The 27,545-nt window shown below is 45.5% G+C and overlaps 1 protein-coding gene across 1 annotated transcript in view; it reads left to right on the top strand.

Annotated features, from left to right (window-relative positions):
* The window catches only part of LCT (lactase), a 50,011-nt gene that overhangs the window by 20,038 nt on the left and 2,428 nt on the right, over window positions 1-27,545 (top strand). The window contains exons 7-14 of the mRNA XM_061199497.1: window positions 9,042-9,687; window positions 11,952-13,502; window positions 14,149-14,417; window positions 17,173-17,463; window positions 19,748-19,946; window positions 21,361-21,563; window positions 23,430-23,539; window positions 26,107-26,241. Coding sequence (XP_061055480.1) covers window positions 9,042-9,687; window positions 11,952-13,502; window positions 14,149-14,417; window positions 17,173-17,463; window positions 19,748-19,946; window positions 21,361-21,563; window positions 23,430-23,539; window positions 26,107-26,241 — 3,404 coding nt within the window. The remainder of the gene's footprint in view (window positions 1-9,041; window positions 9,688-11,951; window positions 13,503-14,148; window positions 14,418-17,172; window positions 17,464-19,747; window positions 19,947-21,360; window positions 21,564-23,429; window positions 23,540-26,106; window positions 26,242-27,545) is intronic.

Below are 27,545 nucleotides of genomic sequence, written 5' to 3'. Positions count from 1 at the left end.
AGATGTTAAGTGCCATCAAGACACTTAACTGCCCATTAGAAAATTAGAGAACAATTCAAAATACCCACAATGAGAGTGAGCTGGAATACTGTGAATAAATGACTCAATGAAATGCCAAAATATAGCACTTAAGTCAAGGCTTCCATTCTGCTTTTGTTCAGCAAGTGACTGTACCCACGGAGAGAGAGAACACTTCTGAAAGGGGAAAGCTTGAACCTTTCTGTTTGTCTCTTTGTTGTAAAACTTATCCCAGCCTTTTCACCTTAGGCTTCTCATCCCTACAGCCGTAGCTCCTGAGACTTTTCTACAGAGACTTTTATAAGAAAGTCCACCTCAACTTTTTTTTTTTTTTTCTTTTCTTTGTGGCTGCGTTGGGTCTTCGTTGCTGCGTGCGGGCTTTCTCTACTTGCAGCGAGCGGGGGCTACTCCTCGTTGCAGTGCATGGGCTTCTCATTGCGGTGGCTTCTCTTGTTGCGGAGCACAGGCTCTAGGCGCGCGGGCTTCAGTAGTTGTGGCACGCAGGCTCAGTAGTTGTGGCTCGCGGGCTCTAGAGCGCAGGCTCAGTAGTTGTGGCGCACGGGCTTAGTTGCTCTGCGGCATGTGGGATCTTCCCGGGCCAGGGCACTAACCCGTGTCCCTTGCATTGGCAGGCGGATTCTTAACCACTGTGCCACCAGGGAAGCCCCACCTCACTTTTCTCTTTCAATTCTTCCTTTTATTTACAAAACATTATGACACCATTAAGGAAAGATTTCCAAGAAAAGATCTTTCTCATAGTTCTACCAGTATTTCCTTCCAGTCATGGCTTCCTTACATTCATAGTGTAGTCACAGTGTGTACTCAGCTTAGTGCCCTTGTTTTGTTGTTTTTATTGAAGTATAGTTGATTTACAATGTTGTGTCAATCTCTGCTGTACAGCAAAGTGACTCAGTTTTACACATATAGACTTTTTTTTTTTTTAGGTATTTAGTCTTTATTCTGAAGCTGATAGACAACAGCTTTTTTTTTTAATTTTTAAATTTTATTTATTTTTTTATACAGCAGGTTCTTATTAGTCATCCATTTTATACACATCAGTGTATACATGTCAATCCCAATCTCCCAATTCATCATACCACCACCACCACCACCCCGTGGCTTTCCCCCCTTGGTGTCCATACGTTTGTTCTCTACATCTGTGTCTCTATTTCTGCCCTGCAAACTGGTTCATCTGTACCATTTTTCTAGGTTCCATGTATATGCGTTAATATACGATATTTGTTTTTCCCATTCTGACTTACTTCAGTCTGTGTGACTGTCTCTAGATCCATCCACGTCTCAACAAATGACCCAATTTCGTTCCTTTTTATGGCTGAGTAATATTCCATTGTATATGAGTACCACATCTTCTTTATCCATTTGTCTGTCGATGGGCATTTAGGTTGCTTCCATGACCTGGCTATTGTAAATAGTGCTGCAATGAACATTGGGGTGCATGTGTCTTTTTGAATTATGGTTTTCTCAGGGTATATGCCCAGTAGTGGGATTGCTGGATCATATGGTAATTCTATTTTTAGTTTTTTAAGGAACCTCCATACTGTTCTCCATAGTGGCTGTAACAATTTACATTCCCACCAACAGTGCAAGAGGGTTCCCTTTTCTCCACACCCTCTCCAGCATTTGTTGTTTGTAGATTTTCTGATGATGCCCATTCTAACTGGTGTGAAATGATACCTCATTGTAATTTTGATTTGCATTTCTCTAATAATTAGTGATGTTGAGCAGCTTTTCATGTGCTTCTTGGCCATCTGTATGTCTTCTTTGGAGAAATGTCTATTAAGGTCTTCTACCCATTTTTGGATTGGGTTGTTTGTTTTCTTAATATTGAGCTGCATGAGCTATTTATATATTTTGGAAATCTTTTGTCCATTGATTCATTTGCAAATATTTTCTCCCATTCTGAGGGTTATCTTTTCGTCTTGTTTATGGTTTCCTTTGCTGTGCAAAAGCTTTGAAGTTTCATTAGGTCCCATTTGTTTATTTTTATTTTTACTTCCATTACTCTAGGAGGTGAATCAAAAAAGATCTTGCTGTGATTTATGTCAAAGAGTGTTCTTCCTATGTTTTCCTCTAAGAGTTTTATAGTGTCTGGTCTTACATTTAGGTCTCTAATCCATTTTGAGTTTATTTTTGTGTATGGTGTTAGGGAGTGTTCTAATTTCATTCTTTTACATGTAGCTGTCCAGTTTTCCCAGCACCATTTATTGAAGAGACTGTCTTTTCTCCATTGTATATCCTTGCCTCCTTTGTCATAGATTAGTTGACCACAGGTGCGTGGGTTTATCTCTGGGCTTTCTATCTTGTTCCATTGATCTATGTTTCTGTTTTTCTGCCAGTACCATATTGTCTTGATTACTGTAGCTTTGTAGTATAGTCTGAAGTCAGGGAGTCTGATTCCTCCAGCTCTGTTTTTTTCCCTCAAGACTGCTTTGGTTATTCAGGGTCTTTTGTGTCTCCATACAAATTTTAAGATTTTTTGTTCTAGTTCCTTAAAAAATGCCATTGGTAATTTGATAGGGATTGCATTGAATCTGTAGATTGCTTTGGGTAGTATAGTCATTTTCACAATATTGATTCTTCCAATCCAAAAACATGGTATATCTCTCCATCTGTTTGTGTCATCTTTGATTTCTTTGATCAGTATCTTATAGTTTTCTGCATACAGGTCTTTTGCCTCCTTAGGTAGGTTTATTCCTGGGTATTTTATTCGTTTTGTTGCAGTGGCAAATGGGAGTGTTTCCTTAATTTCTCTTTCAGATTTTTCATCATTAGTGTATAGGAATGCAAGAGATTTCTGTGCATTAATTTTGTATCCTGAAACTTCACCAAATTCATTGATTAGCTCTAGTAGTCTTCTGGTGGCATCTTTAGGGTTCTCTATGTATAGTATCATGTCATCTGCAAACAGTGACAGTTTTACTTCTTCTTTTCCAATTTGTATGCCTTTAATTTCTTTTTCTTCTCTGATTGCCGTGACTAGGACTTCCAAAACTATGTTGAATCATAGTGGTGAGAGTGGACATCCTTGTCTCGTTCCTGATCTTAGAGGAAATGCTTTCAGTTTTTCACCATTGAGAATGCTGTTTGCTGTGGGTTTGTCGTATATGGCCTTTATTATGTTGAGGTAGGTTCCCTCTATGCCCACTGTCTGGAGAGTTTTTATCAGAAATGGGTGTTGAATTTCGTCAAAACTTTTTCTGCATCTATGGAGATGATCATATGGTTTTTATTCTTCAATTTGGTAATATGGTGTACCACATTGATTGGTTTGCATATATTGAAGAATCCTTGCATTCCTAGGATAAACCCCACTTCATCATGGTGTATGATCCTTTTAATGTGTTGTTGGATTCTGTTTGCTAGTATTTTGTTGAGGATTTTTGCATGTATATTCATCAGTGATATTGGTCTGTAATTTTCTTTTTTTGTAGTATCTTTGTCTGGTTTTGGTATCAGGGTGATGGTGGCCTCATAGAATGAGGTTGGGAGTGTTCCTTCCTCCCCAATTTTTTGGAAGAGTTTGAGAAGGATAGGTGTTAGCTCTTCTCTAAATGTTTGATAAAATTCACCTGTGAAGCCATCTGGTCCTGGGCTTTTGTTTGTTGGAAGATTTTTAATCACAGTTTCAATTTCATTACTTGTGATTGCTCTGTTCATATTTTCTATTTCTTCCTGGTTCAGTCTTGGAAGGTTATACCTTTCGAAGAATTTGTCCATTTCTTCCAGGTTGTCCATTTTGTTGGCATAGAGTTCTTTGTAGTAGTCTCTTAGGATGCTTTGTATTTCTGTGGTGTCTGTTGTAACTTCTCCTTTTTCATTTCTAATTTTATTGATTTGAGTCCTCTCCCTCTTTTTCTTGATGAGTCTGGCTAATGGTTTATCAATTTTGTTTATCTTCTCAAAGAGCCAGCTTTTAGTTTTATTGATCTTTGCTATTGTTTTCTTTGTTTCTATTTCATTTATTTCTGCTCTGATCTTTATGATTTCTTTCCTTCTGCTAACTTTGGGTTTTGTTTGTTCTTTTTTCTCTAGTTCCTTTAGGTGTAAGGTTAGATTGTTTATTTGAGATTTTTCTTGTTTCTTTAGGTAGGCTTGTATAGCTATAAACTTCCCTCTTAGAACTGCTTTTGCTGCATCCCATAGGTTTTGGATCGTCATGTTTTCATTGTCATTTGTCTCTAGGTATTTTTTGATTTCCTCTTTGATTTCTTTAGTGATCTCTTAGTTATTTAGTAACGTATTGTTTAGCCTCCATGTGTTTGTGTTTTTTACGTTTTTTTTCCCTGTAATTCATTTCTAATCTCATAGCATTGTGGTCAGAAAAGATGCTTGATATGATTTCAATTTTCTTAAATTTACTGAGGCTTGATTTGTGACCCAAGATGTGATCTATCCTGGAGAATGTTCCGTGCGCACTTGAGAAGAACGTGTAATCTGCTGTTTTTGGATGGAATGTCCTATAAATATCAATGAAATCTATCTGGTCTATTGTGTCATTTAAAGCTTCTGTTTCCTTATTTATTTTCATTTTGGATGATCTGTCCATTGGTGTAAGTGAGGTGTTGAAGTTCCCCACTATTATTGTGTTACTGTCGATTTCCTCTTTTATAGCTGTTAACAGTTGCCTTATGTATTGAGGTGCTCCTATGTTGGGTGCATATATATTTATAATTGTTATAACTTCTTCTTGGATTGATCCCTTGATGATTATGTAGTGTCCTTCCTTGCCTCTTGTATTCTTTATTTTAAAGTCTATTTTATGTGATATGAGTATAGCTACTCCAGCTTTCTTTTGATTTCCATTTGCATGGAATATCTTTTTCCATCCCCTCACTTTCAGTCTGTATGTGTCCCTAGGTCTGAAGTGGGTCTCTTGTAGACAGCATATAGATGGGTCTTGTTTTTGTATCCATTCAGCAAGCCTGTGTCTTTTTGGTTGGAGCATTTAATCCGTTCACGTTTAAGGTAATTATCGATATGTATGTTCCTATGACCATTTTCTTAATTGTTATGTTTTTGTTTTTGTCAGTCCTTTTCTTCTCTTGTGTTTCCCACTTAAAGAAGTTCCTTTAGCATTTGTTGTAGACCTGGTTTGGTGGTGCTGAATTCTCTTAGCTTTTGCTTGTCTGTAAAGCTTTTGATTTCTTCATCGAATCTGAATGAGATCCTTGCCGTGTAGAGTAATCTTGGTTGTAGGTTCTTCCCTTTCATCACTTTAAGTATATCATGCCACTCCCTTCTGGCTTGTAGAGTTTCTGCTGAGAAATCAGCTGTTAACCTTATGGGAGGTCCCTTGTATGTTATTTGTCGTTTTTCCCTGCTGCTTTCAATAATTTTTCTTTGTCTTTAATTTTTGCCAATTTGATTACTATGTGTCTCGGCGTGTTTCTCCTTGAGTTTATCCTGTATGGGACTCTCTGCGCTTCCTGGACTTGGGTGGCTATTTCCTTTCCCGTGTTAGGGAAGTTTTCGACTATAATCTCTTCAAATATTTTCTCTGGTCCTTTCTCTCTCTCTTCTCCTTCTGGGACCTCTATAATGTGAATGTTGTTGCGTTTAATGTTGTCCCAGATGTCTCTTAGGCTGTCTTCATTTCTTTTCATGTTTTTTGCTTTATTCTGTTCTGCAGCAGTGAATTCCACCATTCTGTCTTCCAGGTCACTTATCCGTTCTTCTGCCTCAGTTATTCTGCTATTGATTCCTTCTAGTGTAGTTTTCATTTCAGTTATCGTATTGTTCATCTCTGTTTGTTCTTTAATTCTTCTAGGTCTTTGTTAAACATTTCTTGCATCTTCTCGATCTTTGCCTCCATTCTTTTTCCGAGGTCCTGGATCATGTCACTATCATTATTCTGAATTCTTTTTCTGGAAGGTTGCCTATCTCCACTTCATTTAGTTGTTTTTCTGGGGTTTTATCTTGTTCCTTCATCTGGTACATAGCCCTCTGCCTTTTCATCTTGTCTATCTTTCTGTGAATGTGGTTTTTGTTCCCCAGGCTGCAGGATTGTAGTTCTTCTTGTTTCTGCTGTCTGCTCTCTGGTGGATGAGTCTATCTAAGAGGGTTGTGCACGTTTCGTGATGGGAGAGATGGGTGGTGGATAGAGCTGACTGTTGCTCTGGTGGGCAGAGCTTAGTAAAACTTTAATCCGATTGAATGCTGATGGGTGGGGCTGAATTCCCTCTCTGTTGGTGTTTGGCCTGAGGCAACCCAACACTGGAGCCTACCTGGGCTCTTTGGTGGGGCTAATGGCAGACTCTGGGAGGGCTCACACCAAGGAGTACTTCCCAGAACTTCTGCTGCCAGTGTCCTTTTCCTCATGGTGAGCCACAGCCACCCCCCACCTCTGCAGGAGACCCTCCAACACTAGCAGGCAGGTCTGGTTCAGTCTCCCTTGGGGTCAGTGCTCCTTCCCCTGGGTCCCGATGCACACACTACTTTGTGTGTGCCCTCCAAGAGTGGAGTCTCTGTTTCCCCCAGTCCTGTCGAAGTCCTGCAACCAAACCCCACTAGGCTTCAAAGTCTGATTCTCTAGGAATTCCTCCTCCTGTTGCCAGACCCCCAGGTTGGGAAGCCTGACGTGGGGCTCAGAACCTTCATTCCAGTGGGTGGACTTCTGTGGTATAAGTGTTCTCCAGTCTGTGAGTCACCCACCCAGCAGTTATGGGATTTGATTTTACTGTGATTGCGCCCTTCCTACCGTCTCATTGTGGCTTCTCCTTTGTCTTTGGATGTGGGGTATCTTTTTTGGTGAGTTCCAGTGTCTTCCTGTCGATGACTGTCTAGCAGCTAGTTGTGATTCTGGTGTTCTCGTAAGAGGGAGTGAGAGCACGTCCTTCTACTCCGCCATCTTGGTTCAGGCTCCCTGGACATTCTTTTTTTAAGTATTCTTTTTCATTATGATTTATCCCAAGAGATTGGATATAGTTCCCTGTGCTATACAGTAGGACCTTGTTGTTTATCCATTCTAAATGTAATAGTTTGCATCTACCAACCCCAAACTCCCTGTCCATCCCTCTCCCTCCCCACCTCCCCCTTGGCAACCGCAAGTCTGATCTCTATGTCTGTGGGTCTGTTTCTGTTTTGTAGATAGGTTCATTTGTGCCATATTTTAGATTCCACATATAATATCATATGGTATTTGTCTTTCTCTTTCTGACTTATTTCACTTAGTATGATCATCTCTAGTTGCATCCATGCTGCTGCAGATGGCATTATTTTGTTATTTTTTATGGCTGAGTAGTATTCCATGGTATATAGGTAGCACATCTTCTTTATCCATTCGTCTGTTGATGGGCATTTAGGTTGCTTCCATGTCTTGGCTATTGTGAATTGTGCTGCTGTGAACATAGGGGTGCATGTGTCTTTTTATTTTTTAGAGTAGTTTCAGGTTCACAGCAAAACTGAGTGGAAGACACAGAGATTTCCCATTTACTCCCTGCCCCCACACATGCATAGCCTCCCCTGTTATCGACATCCCCCACCTGCGTGGCAGATTTGTTACAATCAAGGACATATACAATGACCTATACACTGACACATTATCACGCCAGTGCCCATTTTTTACTTGAAATGTCATTAAACCTTTTCCATGTCATTACATGATCACAGTGATTGTTTCTGATGGTTGCCTAGTATTCCACTGAGCACCCTGCCCTGACACCAGCAAGCTTAGAAGGGAAGCCTTCCTGCCTTTTGGAAAGGAGCACAGTTTGCTGTTGGAGATTAGGACCCACCCAGTTAAGAACTAACATTTGGGACGTTAGAAGCAGTCAGGAGCTTCTCTTCCTAGAGCATGTTTTGGGTGTAAAATTCTTCAAACATAGGTGTCATCATCTTCACATGATAAAAAGGAAAAGAAAAAGGCGCTAAGCGGTAGCAAACCTCCTCCTGCACTCCAAGTTTCTGCTCTGTGCTCTGTGTACACAGTTGCATTGAATCCTCCTGGATGGATCCATAATTACCCACTTCCTGCAGACAAGGAAGCTGAAGTCAAGAGAGAAGATGGTTTGAGTTTACTGAGTGTGTTAGTGATAGAGTCAATATTTAAATGTAGGCTTGTTATACTCCAGACACCCCACCTTTGCCGTTTCTCCCGGTGCTCCACCAAGGAAAGATGTTGCCATTTGTAAGACCATGAGTTAAGTCTACAGCAGATCCTGGTTGTGGTTTCTCTTCCTAGATTTCATTAAGTAGAAAGGAGAACAGGAAGGCTAGAAATAATTTTCCCCTCTTTTGTATGTTAACTAAAATGATCGCCCCTGCCAATTAGTTGTGGACTAGTCAATAAGCACTTACTGGGACTTCCCTGGTGGCACAGTGGTTAAGAGTCCGCCTGCCAGTGCAGGGGACACGGGTTCGAGCCCTGGTCTGGGAAGATCCCACATGCCACAGAGCAACTAAGCCCGCGTGCCACAACTACTGAAGCCTGCACGCCTAGAGCCCGTGATTTGCAACAAGAAAAGCCACCGCAATGAGAAGCCCGCGCACTGCAACAAAGAGTAGCCCCTGCTCGACGCAACTAGAGAAAATCCACACGCAGCAATGAAGACCCAATGCAACCAAAAATTTTAAAAATTAAAAAAAAAAAAAAAAAGCACTTACTGAGGGCAGAGGCAGAGGAACTGTGGGTGATGATCCAGGCCTGAGGTCAGACTACCTGTGCTCTCCCCTTCTCTGGATCCTGTGTTCCTTACCTGTATCACAGTAATAGTATTTGTACTTGCCACATAAGTGAGGATCACACAAGAGAAGTCATTGACACCTGTTATTGTTAATGTGGTTGTGGTGCTGTCGCTGTCGACCTGGTGATGGTGGTAATGGTGGTGTTGACGTGTTGACACAGTTGTGGATGTTGTTGACATTGTTGCTGTTGACTTTATTAACTTGCTACCATTACTGACTTTGGTGTCGACTTGCTGACGTTGTTGTTATTGACTTGTTATTGGCTTGTGGGTGCTGTTGTTGTCACTAAGACCTGTATTTCCTTCTTTCTTCCTCACAAGGTGGCTCACGTGGTCCTCAAGGCTCATGCCAGGGCTTGGCACCACTACAACAGCCAACATCGCCCACAGCAGCAGGGGCGGGTGGGCATTGTGCTGAACTCAGACTGGGCAGAGCCCCTGTCCCCAGAGAGGCCTGAGGACCGGAGAGCCTCTGAACGCTTCCTGCACTTCATGCTGGGCTGGTTTGCACACCCCATCTTTGTGGATGGAGACTACCCGGCTGCCCTGAGAGCCCAGATCCAACAGACGAACAAACAGTGCCCCACTCCTGTGGCCCAGCTCCCTAAGTTCACCGAGGCAGAGAAGCAGCTCCTGAAGGGCTCCGCTGACTTTCTGGGTCTGTCCCATTACACTTCCCGCCTCATCAGCAAGGCCCAAGGAGATACCTGTGGCCCCAGCTATGATACCATTGGAGGCTTCTCCCAACACGTGGACCCTGTGTGGCCCCAGACCGAATCCCCTTGGATTCGTGTGGTACCCTGGGGTATAAGGAGGCTGTTGCAGTTTGTATCCTTGGAATACACAAGAGGCAAAGTTCCAATCTACCTGGCTGGGAATGGCATGCCCATAGGGGAAAGTGAAGATCTCATCAATGATTCCTTGAGAATTGACTACTTCAATCAATATATCAATGAGGTGCTCAAGGGTAAGAACGTGGATATGCTGGTGATTGGAACGTGGGTGGTATTTCATCAAGTCTTCAGAGTTTTGTTTTAAGGGACAAAGACATTCTCCCAAGGAAATGAAGCCAAAAAGTAGTATTTGTAGTAATAGTGTGAGTGCTTCATATCAGCCTCCTAACTCTCTCCCTCAAAGGCCTCAAGCCTTTACTTTCATATTCCTAGTCCCTACAGTGCTCCCTTCTACCCTCTGCCTGTCTGAGTCCTATCCATCCATCAAGCCTCATCATCTTTTAACGCATTTAGGTAACAAATATTTATTGAGTGCCCATTACATGTCAGACATTGTGCAAGACAGTAGGGGTACAATACTGAACCAACGCCATCTTTTCCCAGAGGGGACTCAGAGTCTACAGAGGGGCGCAGACAGAAAAGTGCAATATATGGTGATGATGGCATTACAGGGTGGCATGAGGACACTCAGGGTGGGACTCCAGCCCATTAAATCTTCCCTCATCGCTCCAGCCTTGCCTGTTCTTCATTTCCTTTAATGGGGTATAAAATCTACATTCCACATCATTCACTTTGGTCCACTTAACCTATATCTACAGTCTCATTTTTACCTTATATGTCTTTTTATTTCAAGTAAAAAGGAGCGGCAAATAGGTTTCATCTCGTACGTCAGTCCTAATCAACTGATAGTGGCTAGTTGTCTGCCTAGAGGGCTGTGTTGAGAAGATTTTGAGGCCTTGTCTAGAATCAAAGAGAAAGAGTTAAAAAGTGATCCCTGCCCTGGGCACTGCAGTAAGGAATGGAGACCTACATCCCACTGTTGGTGAGGTCAGACACCCTCACTTCACCTGTACTCTCCTCAGTATCAAGGAATCCCTTTAAGACATTATCTCAAGTGATCCTTGAAACAGCCTTGTTCAGTAAATAGGGGCAGATATTATCTTCATGGGACAACTGTGAAAACCGATGCTCTGAGAGATTAAATGATATGCCCAGACATCCAGTGCGTGGAGCCATAGGCCCTTCTGTTTCTGGCTCAGCTCTTCCTTCTGCCCACTAACCGATGAGGCTTTTATTAATCTTTATGTTCCCAGAGCCTAGCACAGCCTGGGATAAAGTAGGTGCTTACTAAATTATTGAGTGAATGAGCAACGTTACCTACCTCTTACACAATCATCCACAGCTATTGATCTGATTCCTGGTTGACTCACTAGAACATTTTTAATTCTTTCACAGTTATGGAGGCCAGAAGTCCAAAATCAAGACGTCACTAGGAACACTTTCCATCCAAAGGCTCCAAGGGAGAATCCTTCCTTGCCTCTTCCAGCTTCTGGTGGCTCTAGGCCTTCCTTGGCTGTGGCTGCATGACTCCAATCTCTGCCTTCATCTTCATATGGCCTTCTCCCCTACGTCACTTATGATGATGCTTGTCATTGAATTTAGGACCCACCTTGATTAATCCAGGATGGTCTCATTTTGAGATCCTTAACTTAGTGAATTATATTTGCAAAACCCCTTTTGCCAAATAAGGTTACATCAGTAGTACCAGGAGTCAGCACTTGGATATACCTTTTTGGGGACCACCATTCAAGCCACTGAATCAGAGAATACATTTTTTTAGGCTTTATTTCTCCTTTTAAAAACGGAATGCATGATTATTTCATGTCAATATTACTAAACATAAGAAAAAACAAAAGCACATTTTTTGAAGATTAAATGATTTATGTATTCTGTATTAAACCAAGGAGTCCTGACACTAGCAGATGGGGCACTTTTTCTTTATTATTCATTTTAAGGTAGGGACACACCTTTGGATTGAGACTTATGGCCATAGATGTGGCCTGATGTTTTGTGTGGGTCTTATGGATTTTCCCTTTACTTGTTATGAGGAGGAAAAAGGGTTAAAATTTTGGGGGTAACCCAGGTCACCTCCTGAACTTTCACGTTGAAAGGAAAACCTTTAAAAAGTAACATCAGCCCTTTGCAACTCTGTCATCATTTCAGACCCCAACCGATCCTTGCTTAACAAACACCCTTACTTCTTGCCAGCTCCAATCCTAATTCTCGACAAACAATTTATGTAACCTTGCAGTTTTTGTCTTTATAAGCCTCCCCCATTTTATAGCGGAACACAATTCAAGTGCTTCTTGACTCTGTGTCTCCCGGGCTGCAGTGCTAACAAACCCCAAATAGACACCTCTATTTTAAAAATAATAAAAATAAAAAGCAACATCAGTAACAGACTTTAAAACAATCCCAATTTTGGTTTTCTCCACAGCTGTCAAGGAGGACTCAGTGGATGTTCAATCTTACATTGCTCGTTCCCTCATCGACGGCTTCGAAGGCCCCTCTGGGTACAGCCAGAGGTTTGGGCTGTACCATGTCAACTTCAACGACAGCAGCAGGCCAAGGACTCCCAGGAAATCTGCCTACTTTTTCACCAGCATTATTGAAAAGAACGGTTTCCTCACCAAGGTAGTAAAAAGACTGCCACCAGCCAGTAAAGCAAACGTCCCCCGGAAAATCAGAGCCTTCACATTTCCATCCGAGGTGCCCTCCAAGGCTAAAGTAGTCTGGGAAAAGTTCTCCAACCAACCCAAGTTTGAAAGAGATTTGTTCTACCACGGCACATTCCGGGATGACTTCCTGTGGGGCGTGTCCTCGTCAGCCTATCAGATTGAAGGAGCTTGGGATGCTGATGGCAAAGGCCCCAGCATCTGGGATAATTTTACCCACACACCAGGGAGCAACGTGAAAGACAGTGCCACTGGAGACATAGCCTGTGACAGCTATAACCATCTGGATGCTGATCTGAATATGCTTCGAGCTTTGAAGGTGAAGGCCTATCGCTTCTCCATCTCCTGGTCTCGGATTTTCCCGACTGGAAGAAACACTTCTGTCAACACACGTGGTGTTGATTATTACAACAGGCTGATTGATGGCTTGGTGGCAAGCAGCATCTCTCCCATGGTGACACTGTTCCACTGGGACCTGCCCCAGGCCCTCCAGGATATTGGAGGCTGGGAGAATCCTTCCTTGATTGAGTTGTTTAACAGCTATGCAGACTTTTGTTTCCAGACCTTTGGTGACAGAGTCAAGTTCTGGATGACTTTTAATGACCCCACATACCAGGCCTGGTTGGGGTATGGCTCAGGGGAATTTCCCCCAAACGTGAACGACCCGGGCTGGGGACCTTACAGGATTGGCCATGCAATCATCAAAGCTCATGCCAGAGTCTATCACACTTACGATGAGAAGTACAGGCAAGAGCAGAAGGGGGTCATCTCTTTGAGCCTTGGTGCACACTGGGCAGAGCCCCAGTCGCCTGGGGTCCCCAGGGATGTGGAGGCAGCTGACCGAATGCTGCAGTTCTCACTGGGCTGGTTCGCCCACCCCATCTTCCGAAACGGAGACTATCCCGATGCCATGAAGTGGAAAGTGGGGAACAGGAGTGAACTGCAGCACTTAGCCACCTCCCGCCTGCCCAGCTTCACTGAGGAAGAGAAGAGGTACATCTCAGCTACAGCCGATGTGTTCTGCCTCAACACCTACTCCTCCAGAATCGTGCGGCATGCAACACCGAGGTTAAACCCACCCTCCTATGAAGATGACCGGGAGCTGACCGAGAGGGAGGACTCTTCCTGGCCCTCCACAGCAATGAACAGAGCTGCGTCCTGGGGGATGCGAAGACTGCTCAACTGGATCAAGGAGGAGTATGGGGGCGTCCCCATTTACATCACTGAAAACGGAGCAGGGCTGAAAGATCCGAAAGTGGAAGATACCAATAGGATATTTTACCACAAAACCTATATCAATGAAGCTTTGAAAGGTACGTGAGTGTTCATGTCCCCCTTACAAAATCTCCCAACATCCACATGTCATGTGCCTGAAGTGGTTTGGCAGAGTGGATTACACACCATCAACAGGTCTCTCTTTTATACCCTAATTCTGTAATTCTTTCCCGGTCTGGGGTTACATATCCCTTTGGGAATCTGAAAAAAGCAATGGTCTTCTCCCCAAATGTACACACAGGGTCCCACAGGAGTATTGTCATGGGTCCATTCATTCATTATTGAGCAACTACTATGTGACAAGTTCTATTCTAAGTGCTGGGGACACAGCAGTGAACAAAATAAACAACTTTCTGCTGACATGGAGCTTATATTCTGGTGGGTTCCATGCACCCTAGAGCAATCAACTCTTCTCTAATTCACATATCTGTATTTAACTTCTAAAGTAGGCTGAGACTCTTGAATTTCAGACATGTCCCCTTACCCCAACAAAAAAATTTGATTTTGCAAAGGTCAGTCATTAATACTTGCTATGGGGGCATCAGTGTTGACAAAAAGAAAGAGGCAAGATGATCTATCAGGGCACACATTACTTGTGTGCACAAGTTGGTGGTTTAGGACTGCCTGCAGTGAGGAGTCCTCCTGGTGTAAAGCTCTCCTCTGCTGTCTGTGGAACGTTCCCAGCTTACAGGCTCGATGGTGTCGACCTTCGAGGATATGCTGCATGGTCCCTGATGGACAGCTTTGAGTGGCTAAATGGCTACACGGTCAAGTTCGGACTCTACCATGTTAATTTCAATAACGTGAACAGGCCTCGCACAGCAAGAGCCTCTGCCAGGTACTACACGGAGGTCATCATCAGTAACGGCATGCCACTGCCCAAGGAAGACGAGTTTCTATATGGACAGTTTCCCAAGGGCTTCAGCTGGAGTGTGGCTACCGCTTCATATCAGGTGAGGAGTTCAGGGCAATTCACCATCTACAGCAAACCTACTATGTGCCAGGCTCTGGGGTCAGGGCTGGAGAGGGCAGGTGGGAGCAGTGGATTTTTATAGACCTGTGGGAGGGAAGTACGGGTACCTTGCGGGGGAGTCTGGGAGGCCCTTTTCCCAGACAGCTTGGCTTCTTCACATCCCCAAGTTCAGGCGGGCCATCACAGTTACAAGGGCTGTGCTGAGATGGGTGTTAGCAGGCCAGATGGAGCAGGTGGAGCCTGGAAGAAATACTTAGGCCAAGAAATGCAAATATGAAGATTCTCAGCTGGACGCCTTTATTTCTCACCTAGTTTCTTCCCAGCAGACAGTTGGATCAAAATGGCTATCACATGGGCCTGGGCGTTTTCTGATGTCCTAATAACATCATACCTCTACCTTATTCATGCTAAATGAAGCTCACTAATACAGAAAATATGAGGATTTACTTTTCCTCAGAAAAAAAAGAAAGATAAAAAACAAAGAGTGACTTGCCCGGGCAGTTAGGGGTGTGACCCTGCTTTACATCCTCTGCCTCCATTTATTTTCTTTGATACAGGAGTAGGGGTTTGTATTCTCAGTGTGGAACCTGGGTGGGGTCAGTGGTCTGAGCTGACTTGACTCTGGGTTGCTCAGCCCTTGGATTTTTTCTAGGTGACCATAGCTGCTGAAAATGTTTCTGAGGAAGGTGAGGGTAGCTACCCCCAGACTACCAGACTAGCAAGGTATAATGAAGTCTCAGACCAAATTCTGCCATATCCAGACATATGTTAACTAAGCACACAAACACAGAAACTATTCATGTATCCTATTCCATGGCCTGGAGAAAACCTCAGCTCTTGGTCCTCTTCGGTGCTCTGGTCAACACTGTACATGAAAGGTTCACTTGAGGAAATGCCAAGATTTCAGAGACAGGATCCTGTTGCTCCAGGGAGACAGAATCTTCTGTAGCAGGGTTTCTCCAGCTGGGTCTGATTGACATTTGGGGCTGGATAGTTCTTTGTTGTGGGCCTGTCCTGTGCACATGTAGGATGTTTAGCAGCAAACCTGGCCTTTACCCACTAGATGCCAGTAGCCTCCTCCCCCAGCTGTGACAACTAAAAATGTCTCCAGACATTGCTAAGTGTCTCCTCAGAGACAAAATAGTCCCTGGGTGAGAACCACTGCCCCACAGGTTTATAGCTGGACTTATTTATTCTAGGGCTAGGGTTAGGGACTTATTCTAGGGCACAGGTTGCAGGCCTGAATCAGTTATTACTATGATAGTTGACAAATGGTGATTTTCTGAGTTCATCATTGCCTTTATATTTATTAGGTGGCATTCAAAAGAAAGGTCAAGCTTTGTCTTTTCTCCTACTTATTTACATTTTACTTATATGTAAATATATGTTGATATATATCATCAGTATGGCCTCGTGAAGTCCTATTTTTTTTCCAGTGGGTTATACTTTTGCTGCTATTATGTATGCAGATGCGTAAATCGTCCACTTTTTGCCTGGTGGATTGTCCTTTAGCTGGATCCTGTGTCCTTTTGACATGGCCCATCACTCTTTGAGCACTCTCTTAATTCTTTCTGGTGCAGCAAGATGTTCCAGGCTCATCTTGTATCTTTTCTGCCCCAGCCCTGTAATCAGCCATTTCTCTAATGAGCCCTGGTTCCTTTTATGGGATAAGGGCATTTAGAAACCAAGATCTGGGTGCTAGGTGTGCTCACTGCTACTGGGGTGTCATTACTTCTAGGCCCTCTCAGTGGACAGAGCTAGGAAATGCATGTGTGTGTACACACACAAACACACACACACACACACATACATGTGCATATATATCTAGTTCTACATCCACCAAAATCTTTATGTATGTTAAAAAAAAACACTGATACCTCCAATTGCAATCCAACTCTACAGGGTTAATGCTGGCCTTCCCACTTTTCATATTTGTATCTCTTTTCTCCAATGATGAGACATCTAGTTCCTAATATCTTCAACATAGTCACTAATTTTCTTAGTCCTCCTGCATTAACTAGTCTCCCAACCACCAAGCCATCTCCTCTACCCAGATGGACCACACGGGGTGCATTCCCGCTGACCTAGGGCCTGCCACTCTCAGAGGGGCTGTGCAGGCCAAGCCTGGACATGTATTCTTGCTGAGAATGCCAGCACTACCTTAGCTGCAGCCAATCACAGAGTATCACACTATATATGCTGAAGTGTTTTAAAGTAAATTATAGAAATTACACCTTTCAGACTACCTAAGCCCATAGGTAGGTGTTTGCCCAGTGGCTTGTGGTCAGTTTATAGGTTAGGTGGGAGGAGGAAAAGGAGGCACAGAAACAGTGACACACATCCTGATTAGAAACTCTGCCTGTACATCTGGCATCATTGGGATTTGTTTGGCTGTGATTGGGGTTGAGGCATGTGGAATTGTTCGTTCAAACTTTTAGTGAGCACCCACCATACTCCAGACACTGCTGCATTGACTGCTGAGCCACCAAGATGAAAGATGCAGTGCCTAGACCTCAGTCTTGTAGGAAGAAAGCCAGTTAGCAAGCGCATAATTGTGCAGTGCAGCATGACAGCGCCGTGATGTTCAGAAAGTATGTACAGGAAGCTGTAGGAGTTCAGAAATCGGGGGGTGGCAGAGAAGGTGATGCTGACTTATGTCCTGACTCAGGACTCACCCGCTGACTGGGAAGGGCTTGACTACATGACTTGCTTAGACCATGTCTTGTCATCTTGAGATTGAAGGTGCGTGGAGAGCAGATGGCAAAGGGCTCAGTATTTGGGACACGTTTTCTCACACACCACTGAGGGTTGGGAATGATGACACTGGAGACGTGGCCTGTGACAGTTATCACAAGATTGCCGAGGATGTGGTCGCCCTGCAGAACCTGGGTGTGACCCACTATCGCTTTTCCATCTCTTGGACTCGCATCCTCCCTGACGGAACTACCAAATACATCAATGAAGCAGGCCTGAACTACTACATGCGGCTCATCGACACGCTGCAGGCTGCCAGCATCCAGCCCCAGGTGAGATGGGGACCTGACTGGGCCTTGGCCAAGTCCCCTGGGAGCCAGCTGGGCTGGAGAGCACATTTCTTGTGTGAAAAAATGCTGTTTTCAAATTTAATTTTTGAATGATCGGTAAAGATTTTCCTTCTGCCCCTGACCTCTAGCCATCTGTTTCCCTCCTTACAGGTGACCAAGTTTGCTGGGTTCTCATGTCCTTTTGTGTATGTGACCAGTAGGCATGTGTATATGTGTATGTATATGCCTTTTCCCCTCTTTTTTCCTAATGGTATGATACATACAGTTTGGTACTTGCTTTTTTTAAAATTTTTTATTTATTTTATTTATTTGGTTGTGCCAGGTCTTAGTTGCGGCAGGCAGGCTCCTTAGTTGTGGCAGTGGGCTTCTTAGTTGCAGCTCACAGTCTCTTTAGTTGTGGCCGGTGGGCTCCTTAGTTGTGGCGTGCATGTGGGATCTAGTTCCCTGACCAGGGATCGAACCCTGGCCCCCTGCATTGGGAGCGCGAAGTCTTAACCGCTGCGCCACCAGGGAAGTCCCAGTACTTGCTTTTGTTTAACAATAGTTCTTACAATACAGATATTTCCATATCCGTACATAGTTTCCTCATTTGTTGTTTTTTTGTTTTTTGTTTTAGTTATGTGGTAATTGTACCTTACTTCTCTAATCACTTCCCTATTAATGGACACTCTTCCCTGTGATGTTTCCCCTCTTTTGCCATTATAACCAACACTACAATGAGTAACCATAGACACATAATTACACTAGGGTGGAAGTTTATCTGTAGGATATGGTTCTAGGAGCAGAACTGCTAAGGCAAAAGTGCCCGTGTTTTTAAGCCATGAGTTATTATGAATAATAATACAGAAGCTCACTTGTGGGCTTCTTTGCTGTCACCAAGTCTTTTACATTTTACTTGGGAGCCTAAGAAGACTTCTCCTTTTCCCCTGGGCCATTTACGATAAAGGGCTGGAGGGCACTAGTTCTATGATACTGTGTTTTTCCTCTGCTGTATTGACTGGAGATTATGAACTGCAGCCAGAGCATATTCTCCGCACAAAACCCCCCCCCACTCCCCACCCCCAAAGCAGAGATTTTTACAAATAAAAGTGCTACCTGGACTTCTCACACTGCTAACACTGCAGGAACAAATCATCCATGCAGCGTTTATTACAGTGCGTGTGAGCACTAGCTGTGATGGAGAGGGGAGGACCAGTGGCTGCCCTGCACGAGCCCAAGATCTGGGGGGAAACGAGCTCCATTACACATAACAATTCAGAACATCAGAAAGAACACAACTCAGGGCTAAATGATTTTGTAGTTCTTATTTTTTTAAATAGATTTAAATTTATTTATTTATTTATTTATTTTTGGCCGTGCCACGTTGTCATGCAGGATCTTAGTTTCCTGACCAGGGATCGAACCCAGCGTCTTGGCAGCAAGAGCATGGAGTCCTAACCACTGGACCTCCAGGGAATTCCCTGTAGTTCTTAAGGGCATTGAGACACCGCAGAAAAGTGCTGTGGCCAGAAAAAGCTTCAAGGAGGTGTGGGTCTTGAAGAAAGAGGACAGTCTGGGTGGGTGGGTGGGCAGGGGAAGGGCATTTCAGGCAAAGGGAGAGACTGGGTCTGAGCTGAAGATGGTTGGCAGCCCAGTGGAGACTAAGGACAGTGGAGACCCCCGGCGTGGCCAAGACGGGGTGTGTCAGGAGCATCAAGGGAAGACCTGGAGAGAGGAAAGGCTACCACATGGACATGGCCATAGGGGCCCCTCTCCAGCAAAGGGTTCCCAGGTCCTTAGAAAGAACCTCCAGACATATTAGATGTCCACGGGGATGCCCCTTTACAAGCAAAATGCCTCAGAGCCTCAGACTCTTAGTGCAATCTATCCCAGAGGTTCTGAAGCTCTAGCATTTCTGATCCTTGACTACAACCATAGCTAACATTTGCTGAAGAGCTGGCAGGATGTCAGCCACTTTTCATGTCCTCTGCCATGTGATTTAGGCCTCACAATGATTCCAGGACATGGAGGTCTCAGTGCCTGAGCCCGGGGTCATGTAGCTGGTAGGTGGCAGAGCTGAGACTCAAACCCAGGCTTCTCTGATCCAGATGTATGAATTTCTCATGCTTCAACACTGCTGTCCTACCCTTCCTGCCAGAGAACCTTTGAGGCTTGTCTCATCATTCATCCTCAGCTTTAGCAGTAGACATTTACGCTGGTGCATACAGCATCGCTGGCTTCCCATGAAAAGCAGGTTGATGGAAATGCTGATCTTGCTTTTTCACAGGTGACCATTTACCACTGGGACTTGCCGCAGGCACTCCAGGATGTCGGAGGCTGGGAGAATGAGACGGTTGTACAGCGGTTTAAGGAGTATGCAGATGTGCTCTTCCAGAGGCTGGGGGACAAGGTGAAGTTTTGGATCACACTGAACGAGCCCTATGTCATTGCTAACCTGGGCTATGGCTATGGGACAGCAGCTCCAGGTAAAGGTCCCAGACCCCCCTTGTCAGCTCTTTGGAGTGTGGCATTCTCAGCACCACAAAGACATGAAATCCAGGTGGCCCTGGAGGAGGCGGCTACGAATCCCCGCCTTCTGCTCAGGGCTGCCTGGCAGGCAGCAGAGCTTCCCCCTTCTGACACCACTTTTGCTGAACATGAACTTCACGTCTCAATACCTCCAAATGGCTTCATTGCTCTCTCTGTACGTCTGATCTGCCTCAGATAGGAAGCTGCCTGAGATCAAGGGTGTGGACTAATCGATACAGGAAAGGACAATACATCAGACTGTACAGATCCACAGTGTTTTTTGCAACTCCCAAAATGCAAAAGTTTCCAATATATGATTTGGCTGACCTGGGCTTAACCTGACTTGAACCAATGTGAGGTGATATCCCACTTAGAGTGAACATTCAAAAGTTCTGCACAAGCTGCTTGTTTCGGCAGCACATATACTAAAACTGGAAAAGTTCAGCAGCAGACGTATTAATGTCCTTAATCATGGAGAGCTGTCCTGGGCCCTGCTGGGGTCATATGTAACTATGTTATATGCAGCTTATTACTTTTCCAAGACACAGAAACCTTTTAATTCCAAAATACATCAAACCCTGGGTTTTTTGTTTTTTTTTTAATTGAAGTATATAGTTGATTTACAGTGCTGTGTTCCTAAGAGTTTTTAATAAGGAATTGTGGACCTGTCCTTGTCCCTTGAGAACCCTCCAATTTTCCTTTTCTTGAGTTCTGAGCCTTAGAGAGTAAATTTGTGTTCATTTATGTGATTCCTTGGGATTACATGTAAAAGCTGGAAAGAGCCACGGGGAGATCTGCTTCGACCCATTACCAGATGTATCTCCCATTGGTCCTTGGTTGACGCTTTGGTTCATCGTTCCTTCAACATATGAGGCAGCCTCTCTCATAACATTTGCTTTCAAGGAATCTCTGTGTCAGCTGCTTCCATCAGCTATACTCTCCAACTCTTACTTTCACTGTGGGTCCCCACAGAGTGCCAGGATGTCACCTCCTGAGGCACACACTCTTCTGGGTACTTTGCCTGTGACATATGAGCCACTCTTTGGGCGAGGGGTACAGAAACCAACACCTATCAAGTGCCTTCTCTTTGCCAGACACAGTACTTCTGGGTGCTCTGCACACACACTGTTTCATTTCCTTCTCCTAAGAACTCTCTATTGCTCATTTTGCAGAGGAAGGAACTGAAAGACTGAATTACTCACCCAAAGTTACCTGGCCAGCTTTAAGAAGTGGAGCCAGGATTTGAATTCCATTCTTCCTCAAGCCAAAATCTTCAGCCTTTCTCCCAAACACGAAGAGGCCATCTATAGGCAGAAAGTGGTATTCTTGGCCACATTTATTCTTCACTGACATCTATGTGTGTATTTCCAGGAATCTCCTCCAGGCCTGGCACTGGTCCCTACATTGCTGGCCACAACCTAATAAAGGCTCACGCTGAGGCCTGGCATCTGTACAACGATGTGTACCGCGCCCGTCAAGGTGGCATGATTTCCATCACCATCAGCAGTGACTGGGCTGAGCCTAGAGACCCCTCCAACCAGGAGGAGGTGGAGGCCGCCAGGAGATACGTTCAGGTCTGTTCTTCCTCTGGGCATTGTTCTTACACTTGCTCTTTTCCCCTTCTGTCATGATCTAATGGAAACAGAATTAGATTGCGAAACAAAGATTTAGGATCTAGGCCCTGCGTTGCTATTACCTTATTTTGTGCCCTTGGGAAAATCATCTAAATTTTTTGTACTGTAGTCTTCTCATCTTTGAAATGGAGGTGACCTACCTACCTCATAGGTTTGCTGTGATGAAAGTTCTTTGGGGTTGAGTTTTCTTTCAAGTCTTAAAAAAATCATTTATACATATAGCTCTTACTGGATGCAACACTGGCTTGAAGCTAAATAACAAAGAAATTCTGCCTCTTCAATCTGTGGTTTGACTATAGGAGCTAATAGAACCGGGCTGCAATGTCACATTTCGCCTCTAGGTGTCACCATCTGATTTTACTTACTCTGCCTAAGAATTACCTTAAACTGGGGGCTTTAGATTATGTGAAACTCATTAGCGCCCCTAATTTTCCATGAGCTTCACATAAGGACGTGCATCTTTTGGTCATGGAATTTTGCTCCTGGGAAGTGGAGGCACAGGTAAGCAGGTCCCAACAACACGGCCCACCCTTATTTCAGCCTGGGCCCCTGAAAGACGAGAGAGAGAGAGAAGAATGGTGCTCTTCATGCCATAGCTTTTCCCTGGCTCCTGCTACTGTCTCTGAAGAGGTCTGAAGGCACCCTCTCCCATGTTTCAGCATCAGGAAAGAAAAGCAAGCTTCTCTCTCTCTCCAGATTGCTCCCCGCTTTTAAAGGCTCTGAGGAGGAGTCCACAGACTGTGGCATTTCTGAAAGGACACCAACAGCCTTGGTTTGCCAAATTCTTCACAAACAAACTTAACAAAGGTGGTCAAATTAAAAAGTGCAAACAAGAACTTAATGTCCCATTTGCTAGCCAGCTGGGGGAAAGCCTTGGAACAAAATTAACTCATTCCCTCATTCAGACTCACAGAACTGGTGAATTAGAGCAATAATTTGTTTTCTGAAATCAAGACAAACCTCAGGAAATGTCAGGCTGTAGTCTCATTATCACAGCTCGCCCGTGAACCGTGATCCTGCAGCTCAGGACTATGATGCGCACGTCCCCTATAAAATCAGCTTCCACGGAAACAATTTCTCACCTCAGAGTGAACTGAAGCTTCTTTTACCAGAGCGAGTGTGTTCCAAGCCTCATCTCTGACCAGGAATGGAAGGCTGTCCTCACCCCCCATTTCAGGGAGTAGCCAGCAGGTGAGGGGAGCATGTCAAGACAGAAGAAGCCTCTCAGGACCCACAGCGTCATAGCACTTGGTTGCCATGTACACCCCCCTAAGGGTAAGGATGGCCTGGACCTCATTCAAGAAAACAGACTGAAAAGTTCCTCACTTTGCGAGTCCAAAGCCCATGAAGAATCATCCTTAGCCTGGGCAACCAGCCTTGCACCTGGTTCCTCCCAGAAGGTTCTGGTGGGTCCTTAGGCATGAGGTCGGGGAAGGACCTGCTCTGTGGTGAGAGAGGGAATCAGGGCCTGGAGGCTTGGGGTCTCTCCCCCTCTTCTGCAGGACCCTCCTAAGGGCAGCCAGCCGCATCTGTCAAGTCCAGGGCCCATGCTCAAATCGGTTCACATCCCTCAAGCTACAGTGGGTGAGAACATCGCCGTGCCCACAGTGAGCTCCCAGTGGGGTGACAAGACCTGTGGGCATTTGAGCTGCAATATGGGAACAGCCGCAGAAGAGAGGCACGCTTCAGACTGGGTTGGGGAGAAAGGGCCCTGGGGTCAGCGACGCCCGAGCAGGGAGCTGCGGTCTCCTGTGGGCCCGCCTGCTAATGCCGACACTGACTGTCCCCCCCTAACCCCACCCACAGTTCATGGGAGGCTGGTTCGCACATCCGATTTTCAAGAATGGGGATTACCCCGAGGTGATGAAGACACGGGTTCGTGACAGGAGCTTGGCGGCAGGCCTCAACAAGTCTCGGTAGGTCCTGGCGCCACGCTCCCAGCCATGAGAGCTGGGAGGAAGTCTGCTCTGTGGTGCCCAACTGAGGCTCCCGGGGGGACGGCACAGGGATGAGAGCATGGCTGTTGGGGTCAGAGAGGCATGTCTTAGGGTCAGAGAGGCGTGTCTTAGGCGTGTCTGTCTGCGCTTCCTTGCTTGCCGGGAAGATTACATGCGAGTGTGTTAGGTGGAGCGCTTAGCCCAGGACCTGACATGGCTGTGACAGGCAGTTGAGACAAAAGGCAGTTGCCCTTATTATTATTCTTCAGAATAGCCAGGAAATCCGTCCCCAGGGCACCTACTTCTTAGCGACCCACCACCTCACTCCAAGGACAAATTCCCCAGCTCATCCTATCCTATTTCATCACCTTAGGAGTGAATGTGGGTAGCAATGGGTGACTCTTAGCCAAGTGCTCTTTGTCCTTTGGCCAGTGGGTGGCAGTGCTTTGCACCGAGGCAGTCCTACTTCCGTCAAGGAAGTAACAGCAACATCAGCAACAGCTAACATGTATCCATCTTCTGTCGGCACTTTCACTCCTATTTAAAGATGAGTAAGCTGAAGCACAAAGATTATGGCAAGATCGCCCAGCTGTTCAGTGATGGAGCTGGGATTTGAAAGCAGGCTGTCTGACTGCAGGGCCCATGCTCGGTTTAAGAGTCGTCCAGCTGGGGATTAGAGGTGTGGTGTGGGGAAGGGGACGCAGTGCCCTGGCCTTCTGGGAACACACCCACAAGCTCCAAGGTAGCTCATGTGACCATAAGAAGGGGAGGGGAGGGTAAAAGAATTCAAAAGTCAGGCATTCCTAACACAGCCTTTGAGTCTTATGCAGCCCACCTGTGAGGATGAAATAATCCATCCCGGCCCTTACAGTGCACGCCTGTGCTGGCCTGGTTAGGGCAAGTCCTGCCGAGCCAAAAGGTCTGATCGGTCAACCCTGGTCTCCAACAAATAAGTGAGTGCTCCAGTCCATTAACACAACCTTGCTGAGCACCTACTGTGTACCCAGGCCAGGGCCAGGCCCGGCAGGCTCCACACAAAGAGGGAGGGGGTTCCAAATATGGTTCCTCAAGTGCTGACACACTGGCTGGGAAGATCAATCCAAGGAATTCTTTTCCCCAATTTCTTCATGCAAGGAAAACTCAGATGAGATCAGGGCAGGCTGGGTAGACCCAGGAGACTTCACGGACAAGACAGGACATCAGCTGAGCCTGGGTCTCGACAAGGAACAGGGTTTGGGAGAGAAGAGGCCCTTCCATCCAATGAGGAGGGCTGTGAGCACCGGCCTAGAGGTCGGAATGAGTGGGACACCGGCAGCTGGAATTCGGGAGACTTGGCCCAGTAGCGGTGGGAGGGCCGAGACCACATGGTGGCGGGCCTGGAGGCCGAGCACAGGGGCTCAGCCTTGATGCCACGGGACCTGAGGAACCCCTGCTGGCTCCTGAGCGGGGAAGTAAAAGCGTGGGCGCGGGGGCTTAGTTTTGACCCAGTATTTCAGAAACCCCAGGGAGGGAAGGTTCTTCCTCAGGTTAATGGTAGCAGAAAGGTCAAGGTGAGGTGTCAGGCACCTAAGCAGGGCATTCTCTAGGCAACCCTAAACCTGCAGCATGTAGTCAGGACTTGGCTGAGACGAACCTCTAAGTGTTGCACACAAGTGCATGTTGATCGAATTGTATAGAAAAGTCTCACTAAGAATACATGGAAAGAATGTCTACATGTGTATAACTGAGTCACTTTGCTGTACGGCAGAAATTGGCACTACACTGTACATCAACTATACTTCAATTAAAAAAAAAAGAATACAAGGAAAATGTTCCACCAGATGTTTAAAAAGAAAGTGCAGGCTTCCCTGGTGGTGCAGTTGTTAAGAATCCACCTGCCAATGCAGGGTACACGAGTTCGAGCCCTGGTCCGGGAAGATCCCACATGCCGCAGAGCACTAAGCCCGTGCGCCACAACTACCGAAGCCCGCGCTCTACAGCCCGTGAGCCACAACTACTGAGCCCGCGAACCACAACTACTGAAGCCCGCGTGCCCAGAGCCCGTGCTCCGCAACAAGAGAAGCCACTGCAATGAGAAGCCCACGCACCGCAACAAAGAGTAGCCCCCGCTGACCGCAACCAGAGAAAGCCCGCTTGCATTAACGAAGACCCAACGCAGTCAAAAATAAACTAATTAATAATTTTTTAAAAAGTGCAGTGAAATCATGTGAGCAGAAAAGTCCAAATCTCAAAAGTTCAATCAATTTGTAAAAGTATTTCCCCTACTAATGAGGATAGACGTTGGAGAAAAGTAGCACGCCTAAACAAACCACAGTAAAAACTTCCAACAGGAAGAGAGAGGGTCTTGCAACGACAGAGGGAGGCGGGGTCTGTGGTCTGGTAGAAGGAGGCTCAGGTGCTTTCAGCAGCAGCTGGGAGGGTCTCCCCTCGCTCCCGGCCAGCTGCCCATAGTCACCTCCAGGTACCTGAGTTTAGAGCCCTCCACCAACACCCCACAGCACATTCTCTTCCCAAACCCCACGTCCTTAATGGCCCTTTCCGTCCAGGCTCCCTGAGTTCACAGAGAGTGAGAAGAGGAGGATCAACGGCACCTATGACTTTTTTGGGTTCAATCACTACACCACTGTCCTGGCCTACGATATCAACTATGCCTCTTGGATCTCTTCCTTCGATGCAGACAGGTAAGGAAGGGTGCCTGGAACAATCTTTGGAAAAGACAGCAAAGTGCCCCTCTTCTCTCACTTAGAGGCCTGTACAGCCTCTGAAACTGCCTCCTGATGCTGTGTATTCTGGGGTTTTTGCAAGATGAGCCCCATCTCCTGAGATACCTAAAAGAACCTCTATCAGTCGGATAGTAATTCAGGCTAGGGTTTCCAAGATGCTTTCCATTTAAAGCAGACAGGCTTAGAGTTTTTAAAAACATTAAAAAAAATTTTTTTTTTCGGTTTTCTTTTTTCATCAGATTTGTTTCACTTACCAGATGTTATTTCAGTCAAAATAACAAGCTTCTTTTTTCCTTTTGAGGGTAAAGGTTAAACTATTATTTCTGTATTACAAATAATATATGTTCACAGTAGAAACACTGGAAAGCAAGAATAGGAAATTCTTGAGTGTCATTTCAGAAGTACGTGTGTGTGTGTATGGGTGTACTCTCTCTCTCTATATATATTTATATTACATAGTTTATATAGTATATAGTTATACAGAAATGTTTATTACAAAAAAACCAGGATTATTATGTGTGCACACTGTTTTGTCCCTTTTCTGACAAGCATCTTTCCCCATCAGTAGCTGTGACTCTGTCTGGGTTCTTTCTTTGGAAACAAGTGCTGACATCCCCACTGCATCCTGCAACCACCAGAGTCAGGCTTGCTGAGCAGGGCTGAGAGGCCTCCCTACTGGTCCCCATTCACACACCCACTCGACTCTTGCTGCCTCATGGGTCCTGGGACTGTCTCCCCAGGCACCTGTGCTCAAGCTTATGAAATGCCCCGCCTGCAGTTCAGGTGAACAATAAATCCAGCTCCTGATAAAACGCGACAGTTTTTTTTCCTGAAGGATTTGGACGTTAAGAAATATCTAAATGGCTGTTCCTCATAATGAAATGCATGAGCTTCTGTGCCCCCCCGCCCCGGGCAGAGCTCCCTCTGGCACAACCTGACGCCCTCTCCTTGCCCATCGCTGGAGAGAGAGGAAGGGTCTTGGGCACTTGAGGCAGGTCCCAGCATATCTACCCCATCATCACACGAATGGGGGCCCAAATACTGGTGCCTGTGGCCGTGCCTGTGGCCTGCGGGTGGCGTCGACCAGACGTAGGTGACTCAAGGGAGCCTCTTCTCTGAAGACATAGCACTCGCATCCCACGGGAGATTACGGTATGGGAAACTCAGAGCCCTTTCACATCTAGTGTGAGGTGTGGCCTGTTAACAGAGCCGTGGAGGGTTAGATCCATGAGTAAGACCATTCCTCTGTACAGGTAGAAAGC

The sequence above is a fragment of the Eubalaena glacialis genome, chromosome 1 (assembly GCF_028564815.1).
Source record: "Eubalaena glacialis isolate mEubGla1 chromosome 1, mEubGla1.1.hap2.+ XY, whole genome shotgun sequence".
Classification (NCBI taxonomy): domain Eukaryota; kingdom Metazoa; phylum Chordata; class Mammalia; order Artiodactyla; family Balaenidae; genus Eubalaena; species Eubalaena glacialis.
Note: the sequence above shows the minus strand (reverse complement) of the source record. Positions and strands in the feature narration are given on the sequence as shown.